The following is a 16891-nucleotide window of genomic DNA, read 5'->3' on the forward strand; positions in this document are numbered from 1 at the left end:
GCAGCACTGGCTTTGTGAAAACTGGGCACATTTATTCAGGACGTTTCACTGCATTACCACAGAGTCACTTGTAGAAGTGCAGCTCAGATAGCTGCTACATGGTAAGTTTTCTGCACTGAAGCTGGAAATGCAACAAAGGCAACAGTAATGTGAGTGAATGTTTTTGCAAATGCACTAGAAGCAAACCCACCAATGCCAGGAACACAAAATCCCATCAGTTCTGTGCCCCAAATCTCCTCTCCTGCTTTCTTACAAAGCCACTCTTGAACATATTGGTTTGAAAATTGTACATCTTAGGGCTCTGGCAGTCTGAGCAGTTTGTTTTGTTTTGAACACTTTTGCCATGCTTAATTCTGCAGAACTTAAAGAAATCAGACTAGTTGCATGCATTCTCCTGAAGCTGATAGTAGCACAGCATCCAAGCATTTCCTAGTATTTCCTAGCTCACTCTCCTCCCTTTGCTCCTCAATCATTTCTTGAAAATTCCTTCATAATAACCTTATCCAAACCATAAATATGAAAGTCAAATAAGCCCAAAGGAGATTTATCATCCTCTGACTCTGCACTCCTTTTATGATTAATAATGACATTGATTCCTTTGGAAATGAAACAAAAATTAATTTAAAGGTTCTGATTGGTTTTAGTATTAGGTAAACTTAACATATTGAATGAGCGTAAAACAATTATCAGTCTTATTAACAAAATTAGCTACAGCAAATTTACCAGAAGGAAACTGTTGCTATTTAGTTCCCTAATTATATCACTATTCTTTGTGACCAAATGATATAATGAAAATAATTTGATCTACTGGTGCTGCATAGAGAATTTTCTAGGAGCTGCTGAATATCATAATCTGTTTTGAATGTATGTTTTCCTGCCCTTCTACTGTTTCAGAAAGTAGAGGTCAAGGGCTTTAAAGAACTTTTCAATAAAGTGAAGTTGAACTGCACTAGGCAGAATATGGAATAGATCCTTTTTCCTATTATGAAATGTTAGATAACCCTTTCCTTGAGGCCAGAACCCTTTGACTTCTTGAAGTGATCTATGGTGTATGAATTTCAGACTCTGGAAAAGCATAGGATGTCTTTTATCCTGCCTGGCACTAAGGCCAAGGATTGGATTTTCCATGCTGTGCTGTTGTCTGCCTATTTCCTTGCGCTGTGCCTCAATCCAAGCACACAAACTTGGTGAGTTTTTCTTTCCAGCCCTGAGAGCTCATAAAAAAGAGAGAGTTGGATGCCCTCTAGCCACAGGCATTTCAGCCCAGGGGGACAGTCACCTGGCCAACCTTGAAGGCCACCCAAGCATTGGTGATACATGGAACTTGGGGTGCCAGCTCTCATCTATTCTGTGTGAGCTTCCTGTGCTCATGGGTGGAAGTGCACTGGGGTAGAAGCAACGAGAGCTGACGAAGCTGATGAGAGAAGTCAGACGTGATCTCGGAAAACTTCTTGCAAAATGTCTCTGCTGGCACTCCTGTGCTTCCACCTCAGCAAGCATTTGGGTGGTGGGGTCTCTGAGCATTTCTGTCCTACCAGATCTGTCTGCCCTCCCTGCCTTCATCCTGACTGGTCAGGATACCACCCTCACTGTGTGTGTGTTCTCCTTTCTTCCCCTTGCCATCTGCCTTCCCTGAATTGCCATCAGCGGGCAACTTGGGTCCAGGCTCATTTCCTACCCCATACCTATAACAGCTGCCCCCATTTCCAAGTAGAATCATTTCCTCTCTCCATCCCAGTGTAGCTTTATAAACTGGATAAAGGAGATTAAGACACTGGTACAGGAATAAACCTGCAGCATGAGAGTGATCTGCATATTGTAAAACTGCCTTAGATTGTAACAGTGAACTTCAATATGATGAACTCCAATATTGAACTTCACAGAAGTGAATGGGAAAGCTGCTGTGGAATAGAAACCCCTCAAGTACATCCCCTGGCTGCTTGTTTAAGGCTTGTGAAGATGCTCTGAACTACACAGCTTGTTTTCTTGCCTACACTCCAACTTTACATCTTTATGGTTTGTGTCCTCTGGGAAACATTTTTATTTTTGTTTCATTATTTAAAGCAAGCCTAATATTAATGACAAGGCTGCTGTGCATTAAGGCACTGTGCTACCAATACACACCAGCTCATAACTTTTGGTGAGGCTTTCTGCATAATTTATGTCCAAAAGAGAGTATGCTGACACAAAATCGAGGATTTAACCATGTTTACTGCTGCTTGTGATAATTAGATCATTTCATACTGGAACTACTAAGCAACTGAAGTAAGCTGGGCCTCTGATCAATTGTTAAATTTATAGTCTTCTCTTAAAGAATCAAACATGAAGAACTTGAAATATGTTCTGTAGCCTGTTCCTTATATAACATTATCTGAAAACCCAGATGCTGTACATAAAATACTTGGGTACCATCAGATGGACCAGTGCAAGAACTGGCAAGCAAAAATCATGCCCTCATAGGATTTGCCCAATCATCTCCTAATTGCTCAGCTTTATAAAGTTTCCTATGGTATTTCTTGAGAGAATTGCATTAGGCCCCAGAAGAAGTTCCAAATATTACAATTTTTTCATGGTTTCAACACTTCTAAACGTGACTGGAAGAGAAAGGGCTTTAAATGAGAAATCAAATCCATACATGCTCCTATTAACCTCTGGTTTGGCATATTTTAAATCACTGCACACATTTCTATATTTTTTTCTGATGACCATGCTTGGGCATCTGGTTAAAAACATGTAACAACTCATTTGGCTCAACTTCTCTAAGAAATAAATGTACAGGGGATGTGGTGTCAATGTAAGAAAGATCTAGAAGATTGAACAGGCACCTAGTTCAAAGGCAATAGGAAAGATGACTTGGGGGGGGGGGTAAAAAACCAACAAATCATGTTCTATAAAATCTGTTGGTTTTAATCCATCTTTTTTTCCTTACTGATGGATTATGATAAAATTACAAGAAACATAAAATCATACTTGTGCAGTCCTTAAAGAGGCTTTAGATCCAGGAGAGTTAAAATGTGCACCTTCTTGCCCAGATAAACTGTATAAACACTTAGTCCTTTGCTTTGAAAGGCATTTTCCATCATTTCCTACATTTTCACTAGCTCCTGTCACTCCTCCTCGCAATTATTAAGCATTATAGATCAGAGGTGAGTAAAAAGTTCCTGTACAATCAAAGCATTAGTTTTGGTTGCTCATTGTGGCATTCCAAAGGGCTCTTTTGATTTCCTGATGTGATTTCTTTCTTTCCCAAACAGGATAATACCTACTCCTCTTTCTGCACCTTTTGTAGCAGCTCTCCTTGTTTCCCTTTAGGTATCCTGAAGTGACACATGAGGGTGGTGGACTCTTGCTGAAGCTCCCCTGTTAGATGGGAATGCTTGTTGGGTTGTCCCTGAGATGACAAGAGGTGTAACCTTTCCCCTGACATCTTCCTGCTTAGTGTAGGGCGCTTTTTCTGGAAGATGGGTGTTCAGTGACAGGTACATACTGCACAGTTCAGAAATGGCATCCAAAATCAAGCCACCTGCAGAATATATTAGTGAACATCCATCTCTGGCTCTCATCAGACCATGGAGGCTTTAAGAGAAGCCATGACTTGGGTTTTGTGGGGGCTCAATATTTTTTTTCCTATTTTCATCCTTTGCTGGAAAACAGAAAGAGTTATTCCCCAAATCCAGATTCAGAAGGGATGGATCTTTTTTCAGTGGGTCAGAGCCTACCATGCTTCAATCTTAACACACAAATTCCTTTATACAAATCCAGTTTTCCAGTCCCTGATGTGATGTGATGTGATTAAGAATAACAGAGTTCCTCATATGTTATTCCTGCACTTCATTTTCTCAGTTGTATCTATGAGTGAAATGCATTCGAATGCCAAAAATACGTAGCATTTCTGAAGCTGATTGTTATTAATATTGTTCTGTTTGGGTTTTTATAGCTGTAAACCTTTTTGAAGTGCCTAGCAAAAAAAGTGAGAGGAGCAGCTTTGGAGGGGGGAGACAACTTTGAAATCCACAGAGCAGAAGCTTTAATCTCCAGTTGTGACTGACATCAAACAAAAGTGCAAAAACTCCCTTTGTTCTTGGGCACAAAGGGTGTGTTTGTTGTTTGTTCAGGGTAAGTGAAAGGCCCCCATGAAGTCCCACTGAAGATGTTTAATGAATCTGGCAGCCTCCACACTGTCTCTTCTACAGAGTAATCCTAGAGACAGACCCATCACACATAATTTAACAGAGTGTGACACGACAATCTCTGCTCTGGAGACACTTTGGAGAGGGAATACTTTTATTACTCAACAGCGCAGCCCCCTCAGGGTTGGTGCTATGGGGCAGAGCTCTTGGTGATGGTGGCCACACTTTCATCTCTAAATTGAGGAGTGTTGCTCAGGTATTGTTTATGAAGCTTCTTTGAACTCACAGTTAAAATCAAGTGAATTGGACTGTCCTTAGTGTAGGGGGCAGGGATTTTGGCAGCCTCAGCTTCTAACAGAAGTCAAAGTCAAGAATATCTAAGAAAGGAGGAGGCTTGCTACCAAAATCAGGTCAAACAGGGACGTGGATATTAGGGAAGGAAGAGACAAATTGTATTAAAATTGGAACAGTAATGGAAAAGACTACAAAAAAAAAAAAAAGTCAAGTGAATGAACATTCTTAGATGTCAGATCCATTAAGGTTTACCACATATATGTCATCTTTTATCAGTTTGTCCTACTTGATCATTCCTTGGATGAGTAGAACAGGAATAACCATGGTGTGTATCTTTAACCTCCCCTGTCTTTGCTATGATCTAATAGCAAGGGCCTGGGCATTGTGGAATCTGGGCTGTTTACTGCCAGGTCTCATGTCTGCTGCCTGGCTAGGGATGTTCTGTGTGGCTGGGAGCACCTGGAGTAGCTGCTGTGTGCTTTTATGGTCTGGGCATGTATTGCCCATGGATAGGACAGAGGGAGCTTGAATCCTCCTTAGATTGGAGTGCTTAGGTGGATGCTTTCATCTTCTCACAGTTAAATCAGTTTTCAGCTCTGCCTCATTCTAAATGGGGGCAATCCATTTCAACATTTTTTTCTATAAAATGGGTGTAACCTTGTATACCTACTTTGGGATAAACTGTGGAGTGGAGTGTGACAACTCATGGCAGCACCTGTGAAGAAGACACTTGGAGAACACCATGGTTAGCATTCTTTTTTCCCCTAGCTTCCTCATGACATCAATCAAATTTTATTTTTTATCCCCTCTGCTGGATGTAAATGCAAAATGCATTTGTAATGCAGATGTCAGCCACTCCTGGGACTGCTGAGGGTCTAAGCACTATCTGCTGTTGCATTTGATACCCCTGCCAAATGCCAACCAGAGCCCCAGAAAACCATCGGACATCAGATCTGATGACTGGGATTTAGACTTGGTACCAAAACAACCTTGATACCCTGGAACACAAAACACAGCCTTTTCTACGGCTTCTCTGCCCAGCATCACTGTTTGAAATATTCCTTGTTCTCTCTTAAATTGCCAGAATATTGTAGAATCTCTCTAAAATAGCAGTCCCTGTTTCCCTCCCTTCTTCCCCCACCCGTTATCAAATCAGACGTCCAAAATCAAGTGCCTGTGTGCTCTGCTGACAAGCACAAGGGGATTAGGGAGTGACGGGTTTAACAAAACTGGCTCAAGGTTTTGTAAAATGCATCTTGGAGCCTGAGCTCTGAACGAGCCATAAAATTCCTCCCATGAGGTACAAGTGAGGTTTCTACAAGACTGGATCAGAACTTAATAATGTTTTTTCCCAGGTTGTTTTTTTTTTTCCTTGCTTTCTAAAAGGTGCCAGAACACCATCTGACTTTTTAAGATGCTGTAAGACTAACAATGGCTTAATGTAACCATTGTGTAAAAAATCGCAAATATCTTTTACCACCATCAAAAAGAACTGATTTGTGGGCTGCATGCAAACCATTTGGGGCAATTAGCATGTAATTTAATTTGCATTAATCAGCAGAAGGTCAGCAAGAAATTAACTTCGGGTGTAGATTTTACATATAACAGCATTTGAGAAGAAGGGAGGAACTGTTTTTACAGGGTGTTAATTTGGAGCTAAGTGCATTCAGCAAGTTTGGCGGGGCTTGGCCTTGCAGGAGAAAGATGAATGATGTGGATTTGAGAGCATTGAAAGCACAAAATGATGTGGCAATTTACCAAGCATTTAATGTTGCAATATATAAACAGTTTAACAGACTTCCTGGCACTTGTAATGATCAGAGCACAGGTTTTGCTGAAGCACTGAGCACTCTGCTAGCACTGAAGGGCTGAATGTGGACAGCGTCCCGCTGGGCTGCATGCACCGATCATGGGTTCTGCCAAATGATTCAAGGACACAGCCAGATATCCCAGAAGAACAGATCTCTCTGCAGCTCTGCAGCATTTCCTTACTGGAAAGAATTTAGGCAAATTATTTATTTTCTTGTGTGTCCCTTCAGGCCTCCAGCCATTCCCTCTGCAGCCATTTAATTTCACAAAGTCTCCTGGGGCTCCATGAGCCTGTCACGTGAGCAAAGTGAGGCACCCACTGCTGATGACAAAGAAATTGAGTTTTTTGACAAATTTTATCTGATTATGGAAAATGAGATGCTAAGAAGTCCGGTGGTGTTTGGCTATGGTAAGGTGGTACATAAAATGTGTGTGGCTGATCTTGCACCTTTTTCTTTGAATGAAAAGCATTCATTGCTTTTGTGTGGTGTGGAAGGTGTCAGAGAGCGAGTCTCTTGTATTTCCTGTTTTTTCACAGAGGGTAATCTCAAGGGTATTTGGAGCTGCCACTTGTCCCATCTGTACTTCACACATATCCTTCTTGCAGCAGGGTTGGAAAGATCCACAGGCATCACTGCACAGCTTATTTTAAGACAGGATGCCATGGCCATGCCTACAATCATTGCCTAGATATTATTCCAGAAACAGAGTTTTTAGATGAAGTAGACTTAGAGGCCTCACACCCAGTCATTTAATGCTCAGCTGAGATGCTGAGGTTGATGCTATTTAAGTTCCCAAACTTAAATAGCATTAATGAGAGCAAAACATGTCTGAAGGAACTGGCTACACAAAGACTTTTGGCATGCAAAGGACACCACTTTGGGACTCAGAATTAGGATCCAGTTTGATCAAAAACTAGAATCATATCTTTATGAGAGAGCTTAGTTTTTCATGAATTTTCTCACTTTCTGGGTCAGGATACATTTACATCATCCACTGAAAGATTCAAGCTACTGTGCACAGCCTACCTGCCATGGCAAAAAGCCATTTGTGAGTGGACTTACTCAACTTCTTGCATTGCTTCCATTGCTTCAGCAAGGTTTTGGTACCTTGACATTCCATCTCAGCAAGATATCCTTAAACAACATTCCTCAATTGGCTCACTATTAAAAAAAAAAAAAAAAGTATGTTTAATTTTTTAGTTGCATGACAGACTAATAAAAGCAAATTTGACTTTAGAATCACAGGTTATATAGGTTGGAAAAGATCATCAAATCAAAGCATTAGCCCAGCACTGCCAAGCCACTAAACCATGTCCCCAAATCCCACATCTCTATGCCTTTTAAATCCCTCCAGGGACGGTGACTACCACTTCCCTGGAGAGCCTGATCCAATGCTTGATAACCCTTTCTGTGAATGTTTTTCCTAATATCCACTCTCAGCCTCTCCTGGTACAACCTGAGGCTGTTTTCTCTGGGAGAAGAGCCTGACCCCAGCTGCCTACACCCTCCTGTCAGGGGGTTATGGAGTGAGAAAGTCACCCCTGAAGCTCTGGAGTTCTCTGCAGTAAATACCAGCAGCTCCCTCAGCTGCTCCTCACCAGATTTGTGCTCAGACCCTTCCCCAGCTCCGTTCCCTTCTCTGGCCACGCTCCAGCCCCTCCATGTGTTTGTTGTGGTGAGGGGCCCAAAACTGATCACAGGATTCAGGATGTGGCCTCACCAGAGCTGAGCACAAGGGGACAATCATTTCCCTGGTCCTGCTGGCCACACTATTGCTGACACAGGCCAGGATGCCCATGGCATTTTTGGCCTCCTGGGCACATTCCAGCTCATGTTCAGCCTCTGTCGACCAGCAAACCCAGGTCCTTTTCCACTGGGCAGCTTTCCAGTCACTCTTCCCCAAGTCTGTGGAGCTGTGTGGGGTCGTTGTGACCCAAGGACAGGACCCTGCACTTTGCCTGGTCAAATTTCATGCAATTGGCCTTGGGTCACCAATTCAGCCTGTCCAGGCTCTGCCTTTCTACCCTCCAGCAGATCAGCATTCCCATCCAACTCAGCATCATCAGAATTTACTGAGGATGCATTCAATCCCCTCATAAAGATATTTGATAAAGATACTTTTTTTTTTTCAATAAAGATACTTCCTTCTTCAAAAATTTGTGCTCTGACATTTTAAGGAATTCCTTAGAATCTCAGTTTGTGCAGAATTTTCATCAAAGGTTTTGAAATGCATCCATCTTCTGAGTGTTTTCACAGGGTCTGATTTATTTCTTCCTTCCCACAAACCAGGATCTTAACTCTGAATTACAGAGCCTACAAAACTCTCTGAGTTTGGGCACTTAGAATCACAAAAAATCACTAGTCATTTTTTAACATCTTGCACAAAGCTGTCAAGTGTCAGATGACATGAGAAAGGTCAAAGAAAAATGTGTTGTAAATCTAACTGAAGATTTATATCCTAGCTCTTTCATTTTAATCAATGTTAATAGATTTTTAAAGACAAAAAAGGAAGGAAGGAAGAGTATCCTTTGAACAAAGAATGTTAGGTAGAGAGTTTAAGGTATTAAAAAGTGTGGTGATTTTATTTTTAAATAATGAAATAAAACTGATTAGTGAGGATAAGAGCTGAGGAAACAAGTCTCTGTGCTAATTCATTTTTAAAATAGTAAAAATTATGTTGTAGCTATTAATTTTATTTTTATGGCAACTCTGTAGAAGTGATACATTTCCCTTCAGAGCATTTTTAAATAGAAAATCTGACTTTTACCAGGTAATGAATCACGCATTCTCAAGCAGTATTTACAACCAAAGATCAATTCATCTGATTTAAATTATTCAACTTGCAGTTTGTTTCCCTTCCACATAGGACAATACCATATTACCTGCCTTTTCAGGAAACTTGGTGGATGATAAGTTTTCCCCATAAGTCTTTATTTCATGTTGGACATGTGTCACAGGACAGTGTAAGGTCCAATTCCCATTTCTCATTCATTGCCAAATATTCTCATGGTAGATGCATCCACTAGTCTAGATGTCAGATCCCAGAAATTAGACTCCTTTCTCTTTTTTACTTGCATGTGAATTTCTGTTCAACATCACTCTCTCTGGTGAGAGCTTGTTTTTAAATATCCACTTTCATCCCGACTTGTTGGATGCCTTTCATGGATGTGTGAAATGAACCTTCTGTGTAGAGCACCATAAGATCATTTTAAAATACGTTCAATAAAAATGCTAAATGTGGTTCTATTTTTAATTTTAGCTTAAGAGGAGAAGTAACCATTAAATTCTCATCTGTAAATATTAAAGTTTTTCATGTTCATTGATATGTGTTAATACAAACAACTCATACATTTGTATATATTGTGCAAGTTCACTTTATTTAGATTGTGCTCCCAAGAACTCAAGGTCCTTGATATCCCACATCATTAGAGTCATGATCTTGGCATTACTAAAGTGCAAAATAAAGATATTCCTGTTTAGACAGAGTAGGTTCTGCTTATGCTTTAAATAGATTTGAATTAAAGCAGAAAATGAATGGTTCTGTAACCAGCTGTGTTTGTTCTCTCTCTGCCTTTTCTCTCTCTTTCTCTCAGATCTGGTGCTCTGTTGCCTCTTCTGTTACTCCTCACTCTTTTGATCAGCTTTCTCCTCCTTCCCTTTAGTTGCAGGCCAGATGTTCTTACGACATGCAGATCTTTCCAAATACTTTATTTCCTTTGTAGAGTAGCCACGTCTGAAACCACAGCCTGGCCAGTTGTAAGTTGTTTCAAGTGATGTTTTGTCTTTAAAAAAAAGCACACTGAAGTGCATTTCTCTGTCAGAATTTGTGAACTGCACAAAATGAGAGTTTTTCCTGCTTCCCTGTCAAGGGTGGGGGAAGCAATGGAGCACTTTTTTTTTAGGTAGACAGGAGAGGTTTGTTCCTTCTGCTTCCCAGATGCTGAGATGCAGAGTCAGCACTGCTGAATGCTCAAGGGAGGCAGCACACACCTCTTCTATTGTGGGTACCAGTCCTGCTACATGCTTTAAATGCAAAACTTTTTATTCCTCTGCTGCCCAAGTATTAATCTTCAGCCTTTACACAACATTTTGTATTCCTGTGTTTTCTGTCTGTGCTATTTAATTTTCATGATGCTATTTGGATACTCCCAAGTGAAAAACGTTAGCAAAGACCTTTTGCAGCATGCAGACCAACAGTAATTGCCACCCCTATGACTCAGACAGAAAATCTAGCCATATACCCTAAAATATCTACCAAAGCAGACTAAAGGAGATGGGGCAAATTTTAGACCTGTTGCCAAAAAAAAAAAAAAAAAGAAAAAGAAAAAAAAAAGTGATTTCCTGTATCTGAGACTAATCTTCCTTTTCCTGAGCACAAAGATACTGTGAGTATGTTTAAAACACACAAGGTATACAGAGGTAGTACCTGTCCTGAAGACCTGTCCATGTCTGCATTAAGAGCTCTAAAGCTGGTCAATATAGTTTCACCACGAAATTGTATTTAGATACTTAGGGGTAAAGATCTGAGTCTTTTCTGTGACTTGTGTTTTCCTAGCCTGGAAGAGCACAGAAACATCTCCACCTGTATGTATGTGCATAATACAAATAGCAAATGTCACAGTGTTTCTGCTCTCCTGGTAGAAATGGCAACTGGATGAAATAGAAACTGATAGAAATTGTAGCCTAGATGTCTGATGGCTGGAGCTGAGGACAGCAACTGATCTCCCATCTGCAATTATGTTAAAGGCTGTATAATCAAAACCCAAAATCAACAGAGGAAGCAGAGACAAAAGTGTGATGATTTGTTCTAGGTAAAAATGAACAAAAATTTCAATTACAGCAGAGGTAAAGTATGATGAGATACAGCCTTTTGAGTTAAAGAAAATTCTTTGCTATTCACATTGACCAATTAAGTGATCCAGAGTAAAATTATTCTAACAATAATACCTGGGCTTGTGTTCCACTATTTCCAATAACACAAAAGCTGCAGGCAATGAGTTGCTCATTATTCTAGATTTTAGGAGAAGATACCTAAATGAACTGTCTGCTTTCTGAAAGCATGCTGGAAAGATTCCACTTCTGAAGCTGAGGCCAATTTCCTTTCTACTTCAAACTTTGAATAGGTGCAACATATGAATAGAATCACAGAACGGTTTGGGTTGGAAAGGACCTTAAAGATCATCGTGTTCCACTGCTCTGCCATGTACAAGGACACCTTCCACTAGGCCAGGTTCTTCAGAGCCACATCCAACTGGCCTTGAACAATTCAAGGGATGGGGCAGCCACAACTTCTCTGGGGAGCCTGTTCCAGTGCTTCACCACCCCCACAGTAAAAAACATCATCCTAATAGCTAATCTAAACCTGCCCTCTTTCAGTGTAAAGCCATTGCCTCTTGTCTCATCACAACATGCCCTGCTCAAAGTCCCTCTCTGGATTTCATGTGGGCCCCCTCAGGCACTGGAAGGTGCTGTAAGATCTTCCTGGAGCCTTCTCCATGAGGAAATAACTCCAGATCTCTCAACCTGACTTCACAGGAGAGGTGCTCCATCCCTGTGAGCATCTCCATTCCCCTCCTCAGGACCAGTCTGTTTCAGACCTGGGGTGCTCAGGGCTGGGCAGTGCTGTGGAGCACAGGGATGGACACGTGCTGGCGATGCTGAAACAGGAACATGGGAATTCTCACCTTTGCTTTAGGCACTTCGGTGGGATTCGTCTTGCCTGATATATGCATTTAAAATTTAGGGATCTAATCCCTTTGTAGTCAATGGAGAGATGTAGTAATGCTCTTTAGTATAACTAATCTCCCCTTGGTGACAATAGAGAAACCCTAGATGACTAGCTTAGACTAATTGCTCAGTTTCAAAGGTGAGATTTAACCACCTGAAACAGTAAAATGCTATCAGATTAAAGTGTAGCTTTCCACACCTATACAAAGCAAACGTGATTTGAGCCTAAATAAGTGCACAGAACAGCAGATAACTGACTTAGACTGCAAGTGCCTCTTGTGAGGAGAGGAGGTATTTTAAATGTTTGTGCAAGCCACAATAAAGCACTGATTTATACATCTTGCAGTGTTCTGTATTATGGTCACACTACTCTGGAGTTTATTGGCTTTTTTCATTTTAAAGATGGAGATGTGAGCAAGAGGTTAATTGGTTTGCATGAGATCTGACACAGGGACACTTGGTAAAATGGGGACATGAATCAAAGCTGTCTATTCCTCTCATGATTGCAGTCATGATTTTTGGTCCATTGTCCTGGACATTTGTCCACCATTTCTTTGTCATGAAATCTAGTCCATCTCTTGGCTGGTAGAAAGACTTTTATAGTGTATGAAAACATCACTATATTTTGGGCTTCTGTATACTTTTAAAATACTGTAAACAAATGGAATGGTCAAGAAATAATTTCAACCAGAATAAGAGAGCAGAAAGAACATTTTAATTGGCATAAATTAGTCATTGTTACTGGTTTGCCTCTGAAGTTTTTTGCTTGTGTCAATGATTTGTTATTCCTGTTGACTTTCAAGGATTTGCAGCATCACATAATTAGTTTAGCAAACTCATGGCCATATGTGGAAGGCTTGGGTTTCCATTAAATACAGGGCGATGAAATTATTAAATTTCCACTGTATGTAATTTGTGTAGAGCATTCTGCAATATATGCACATAATTTGTGAATCTACAATCAATTTTCATATTAAATGTTGAATTTAAACCCACAGCTGGACTTTCATCCTGAAAGAAGCCAGATAGCCCTGTGCATCTGGTTCAATCTTCCCTTCAGCCATATTATTCTAAAGGCACTCCTGCTTAGTACATCTTACAATTGAAAAATAATACTCATATTGCCTCTCATCCTCAGCAGCTGTGATCCCTCTGCAGATGTTGTTCTGTCAGACGTTTCATTACGTGTGATAGAAAGCGTAGGTTCTTTCCGTCTGTCTGTGTTACTGCTTTGTAGATTTTATTTTCTTTTTTTTTTTATTTTCTTTTTTATTTATTCCTTTGGCTGTAGATGAGTCCTTCCATAATACTTCACTTTATCTCCTGTTGCTGCTGCTTCTCCTTCTTTCCAAGTGCAGAAATGATCAAGAACTTGCAACTGCGTGGAGCCACCCAACAGAAGCCCATTGATTCCCCACCAAAGGGCTCTGTGTGAGCCATTCTGCTCCAGCCTGAAAAGAAAGCTTTGTTCCCTCAGCTGGTAGTGTCTTAAGATGCTGATCCTTGCCATATTTTCTGAAAACTGTAGCAGTTCATCAGGCTGTTTGACACTTCCCGTTCAGCTGTGTACTCTGCAGCACACTCTGGCATTTGCTGCTGCTCGTACATCAGCCCGAGACTGCTCTGGGCACCACGGTGAGCTGTGCTGGGCACAAGTCATTTGGAGGTGAACAGTAAAGGAGCTGAAATCTGGAGTGCTGGTGGCCATGCCTGAAATGGTAGTAATGGATTTAGTATTTGGGGCAGGAGGTATGGGATTTGTCATGTTGGTTGAGTATTTTCCTGGCCGCCTTCCATGACTGTTCAGATATTTTTAGCATGAAGTACAAGCTATGTTGTCTCAGTTGACCTTGGAGCATGACATTTTAACATGGAATTGGTTTGACTTGCTAATCATTAAAATGATTTATTATTTTTTATTGCAAGAGCAACTAGAATCCCAGTCATGTTTTGCAGATGAAAAGGGAAGCAAATTGAAACCTGTCTTCCCTTAACTTGCAGTCCTTCATGATACCCATGACTCCTAAGGTGCTGTCTTTCTCTCTACACCATTAAAAGTAGATTATGTCCAGGTTTGTTTTTTAATTTGTCTTTTAGTCATTTGACAAATATTACATCAGAGAGACTGAAACTAATCCCAAGGTTTCACAGTGCTCAATGAGAAGTGTAGAACAAAAGGATTGTTTCTGTTGCAAACAATTTATGACCTTAATAGAAGTTTACGGCTGCCATCAGAAAGGCAAGATCTTGCTACCACTGTATTTATCCTGGTGATTGCTCTCTCTTTGCCTTCATTCCCAGACTCAAGTTTAAAGATCAAGCCCCTTAATACCAACTTCTGTTAAGGAATTAGCAGCAGTAGCACTGCATCAGGATTTCGTAGCAGTATATTTTAAGGCTGTAGTATATAATGTAGGAAAAGAGCTGAGGACCAGCCACAGACACAGCCAAAAGCTCATGAAAGTTGAATTCAGATTTTGAAGTGCAGATCAATTTTTAGCCTGACAGGACTTTTTGACAAGTTGTCAATTTTGGACAATTCGTGTTTATTGAGTTTTGCACCTCCTTAAGTTAACATGACCTGAGAGGAAATTACAGTAATTTTTAAGATGCATTTTACTGCCACAGTGGTGTAGAAAAGCTTTTGACTGAAAAGAGCATCAAGGACTTGTTGACTTTTTCAGTCTACTAAATAAGCACCTGCTCAAGTATCTGATGTACATTAAAAAAACAAAAATTAAAATAAAATAAAAAAAAATTTAAAAAAGAAAATAAAAAAGCCAACCATCCTCCTGCATAGTTTAAAGATTCACCCAGCAGAAGCTGAAACCAAGACGTGAAAATAAACCTCTCTTTGACTACCTTGGCATCTGGGAAGACCACAACCTGCTCCTACAAATCACATGGCGGATCTCCCAAATAGGGCCAAAGAGGCTGTTTCCCTGAAATCTGTGTCACACTATAGTTCCTTTCATGCATAGGAAGTGAGTAAATCATTGAATAATGCAACATCCTTCCCCGTCTGCGAGAACTGTGCCAAAGACAGGCGTGAGGGTCTGGGTTAAAGCAAACTCAGTTACTTGGTAACTGAGTTGTGTTTCGGAGGGGTCAAAATTGGAGGGATTTTGGACTTGTGTTTTTCGGGGGTTAAAATTGCCAAGAAAAACTGAAAACTTGAATAAGATCCCCAGGTGCCTGCATTAATACTCCCCAGTCCCTCTGATGTGAGCTGGCAGGTCCCATAAAGCCACTCAGCCTTGAACAGGGAAGGGAAGGAGGGAGAGAGCAGAAGCTCCAGCTGCGACTCCAGAGCCCCAGAAAGAGCCTCTAACCCAATTCCCTTAAAGTGCACAAGCCTCACGAGCCACAGCATCTCTTTGCCACTGTATTCACTGATTTCGCAGGGCAAACAAAAGACCCATACCAAGCATGCATCCTTCCAGAGGGGGAAAGCTTTTCCTCATTTGCCCATAGATTTCCCCCGCTTTTCTTTCAGTTTTATACATAGAGATTTGTATGTGTACATATATATACATACATTATTATTTTTGTTTTAACGGCGGAGGGGTGAGGGGGGGAATGTTGCTAATTTTTTTTTTTTTTTTTTTGGCTGGTAATTAGGAGAGCTAACACCAGCTAGGCTAGAGTGAACGCAAACAAGACCCCTATAGGCAGCACAGTGCATTAATGTAAAATATGCCCAGACAACATAACTTGTCAGAGAGGATTATTTCTGCTTAGTGAATCTGCAGGGGCCCCTTTGCTCCACCACTCAGCGTCTGACTAGAGAGAGAAAGAGAGAAAGAGTAGCCATTAGTGAGTAGCTACTGTGGCATTGATGTTTGAGCGCACTTCTGAACTGGCTTTTGTTGAGAATATCGGTGCAGAAAGCATGCGCTGTCCCAAATCCGCTGTTACTATGAGAAATGAGGAGCTGCTTTTAAGGTATGTTGTCTCCTTTGTTTTAACGCGTGCTTTCGAGTTGCCTGGGCCCGCTGCAACTATAACCGTGCTGTGTATTAAGTAGTTTCCCTATTTAAAGGAAAAGACAGGCATTGCTGGGTGCAAGTGGCATTTTCCACTAGTCGGGTCGCACATTTCGTGTATAATGACAAATGTACGGAGAGGGCAGGGAGGGGAAAAAATAAATACATTTATCTTTTCTTTTTTTTTTTTTTTTTTCCTTCCTAAAAGAGAGCCGGTGTTTCTTTTATCACCTCCTTGCAATATTTCTGCCTGCTTCATTATTATGCACTGGGCATGGAATAAGCATGGAAAAAGCTCAGGGAGACTCCATATTAGAGCTAGTGCCCTAAATACCACTTTAATTTTCACTTAGCCTATGTAAATAGTTTCTAATGCTTTACCTAGTCTCTACTGCTCGAAGATGTTTTAAAAATACCTAAATACTCCTGTAACGTGGGGTTTCACATCTATTCTCTAATAATGCTCCCGGGTTTAGTGGGAGGCCAGCATCGACTACTCTTTTCAGAGACACACAACAGGCAGACACGCACACACGCACACTCACACACAGAATTATGCTGGAATTGGCACCCCGCTTTGAAAAATGTAGTCTTTTGTTTATTTCCTAGCAGACATTGTAGCATTGAATACATCTTTTGGTCTGACAATGGGACAGCTGAACAATGGTGTTGTCAAACTAGCTTAATGTATGTCTGGCGATGGGGTGGTTTGGGTTGTTTTGGGGGTTTTTTCCTTTCCTTTTCTCAGCCCCTTTTTCATTTCCCTTAATCTTTTTGTGTGTACTGTAGAATTTAAAGTGCGTTGCCTGTTTTGTGGTGGTTGTTTCAGTTGATATCTATTGCTAATAGTGCAGGGAGGGGGAGGTTTGTATCTTACAATTATGGCTATTGCATTAAGTTGCAGATTTATTCCTAACCTCTCCTTTAACTGTGGTGAGAAAAC

At 40.8% G+C, this 16891-nt stretch overlaps 1 protein-coding gene across 5 annotated transcripts in view; it reads left to right on the forward strand.

Moving 5' to 3' along the window:
* The window catches only part of CELF2 (CUGBP Elav-like family member 2), a 551351-nt gene that overhangs the window by 277083 nt on the left and 257377 nt on the right, over positions 1–16891 (forward strand). For 2 of the 5 annotated variants that reach the window (XM_059471621.1, XM_059471622.1), the window contains exon 1: positions 13703–15907. The exons of the other annotated variants lie outside the window; for them this stretch is intronic. In XM_059471621.1, coding sequence (XP_059327604.1) covers positions 15801–15907 — 107 coding nt within the window. In that variant the 5' untranslated portion in view covers positions 13703–15800. Of the gene's footprint in view, positions 1–13702; positions 15908–16891 lie in introns of those variants that run through there. 5 annotated transcript variants of the gene reach the window in all.

The sequence above is a fragment of the Ammospiza nelsoni genome, chromosome 5 (genome assembly GCF_027579445.1).
Source record: "Ammospiza nelsoni isolate bAmmNel1 chromosome 5, bAmmNel1.pri, whole genome shotgun sequence".
NCBI classification, from domain to species: domain Eukaryota; kingdom Metazoa; phylum Chordata; class Aves; order Passeriformes; family Passerellidae; genus Ammospiza; species Ammospiza nelsoni.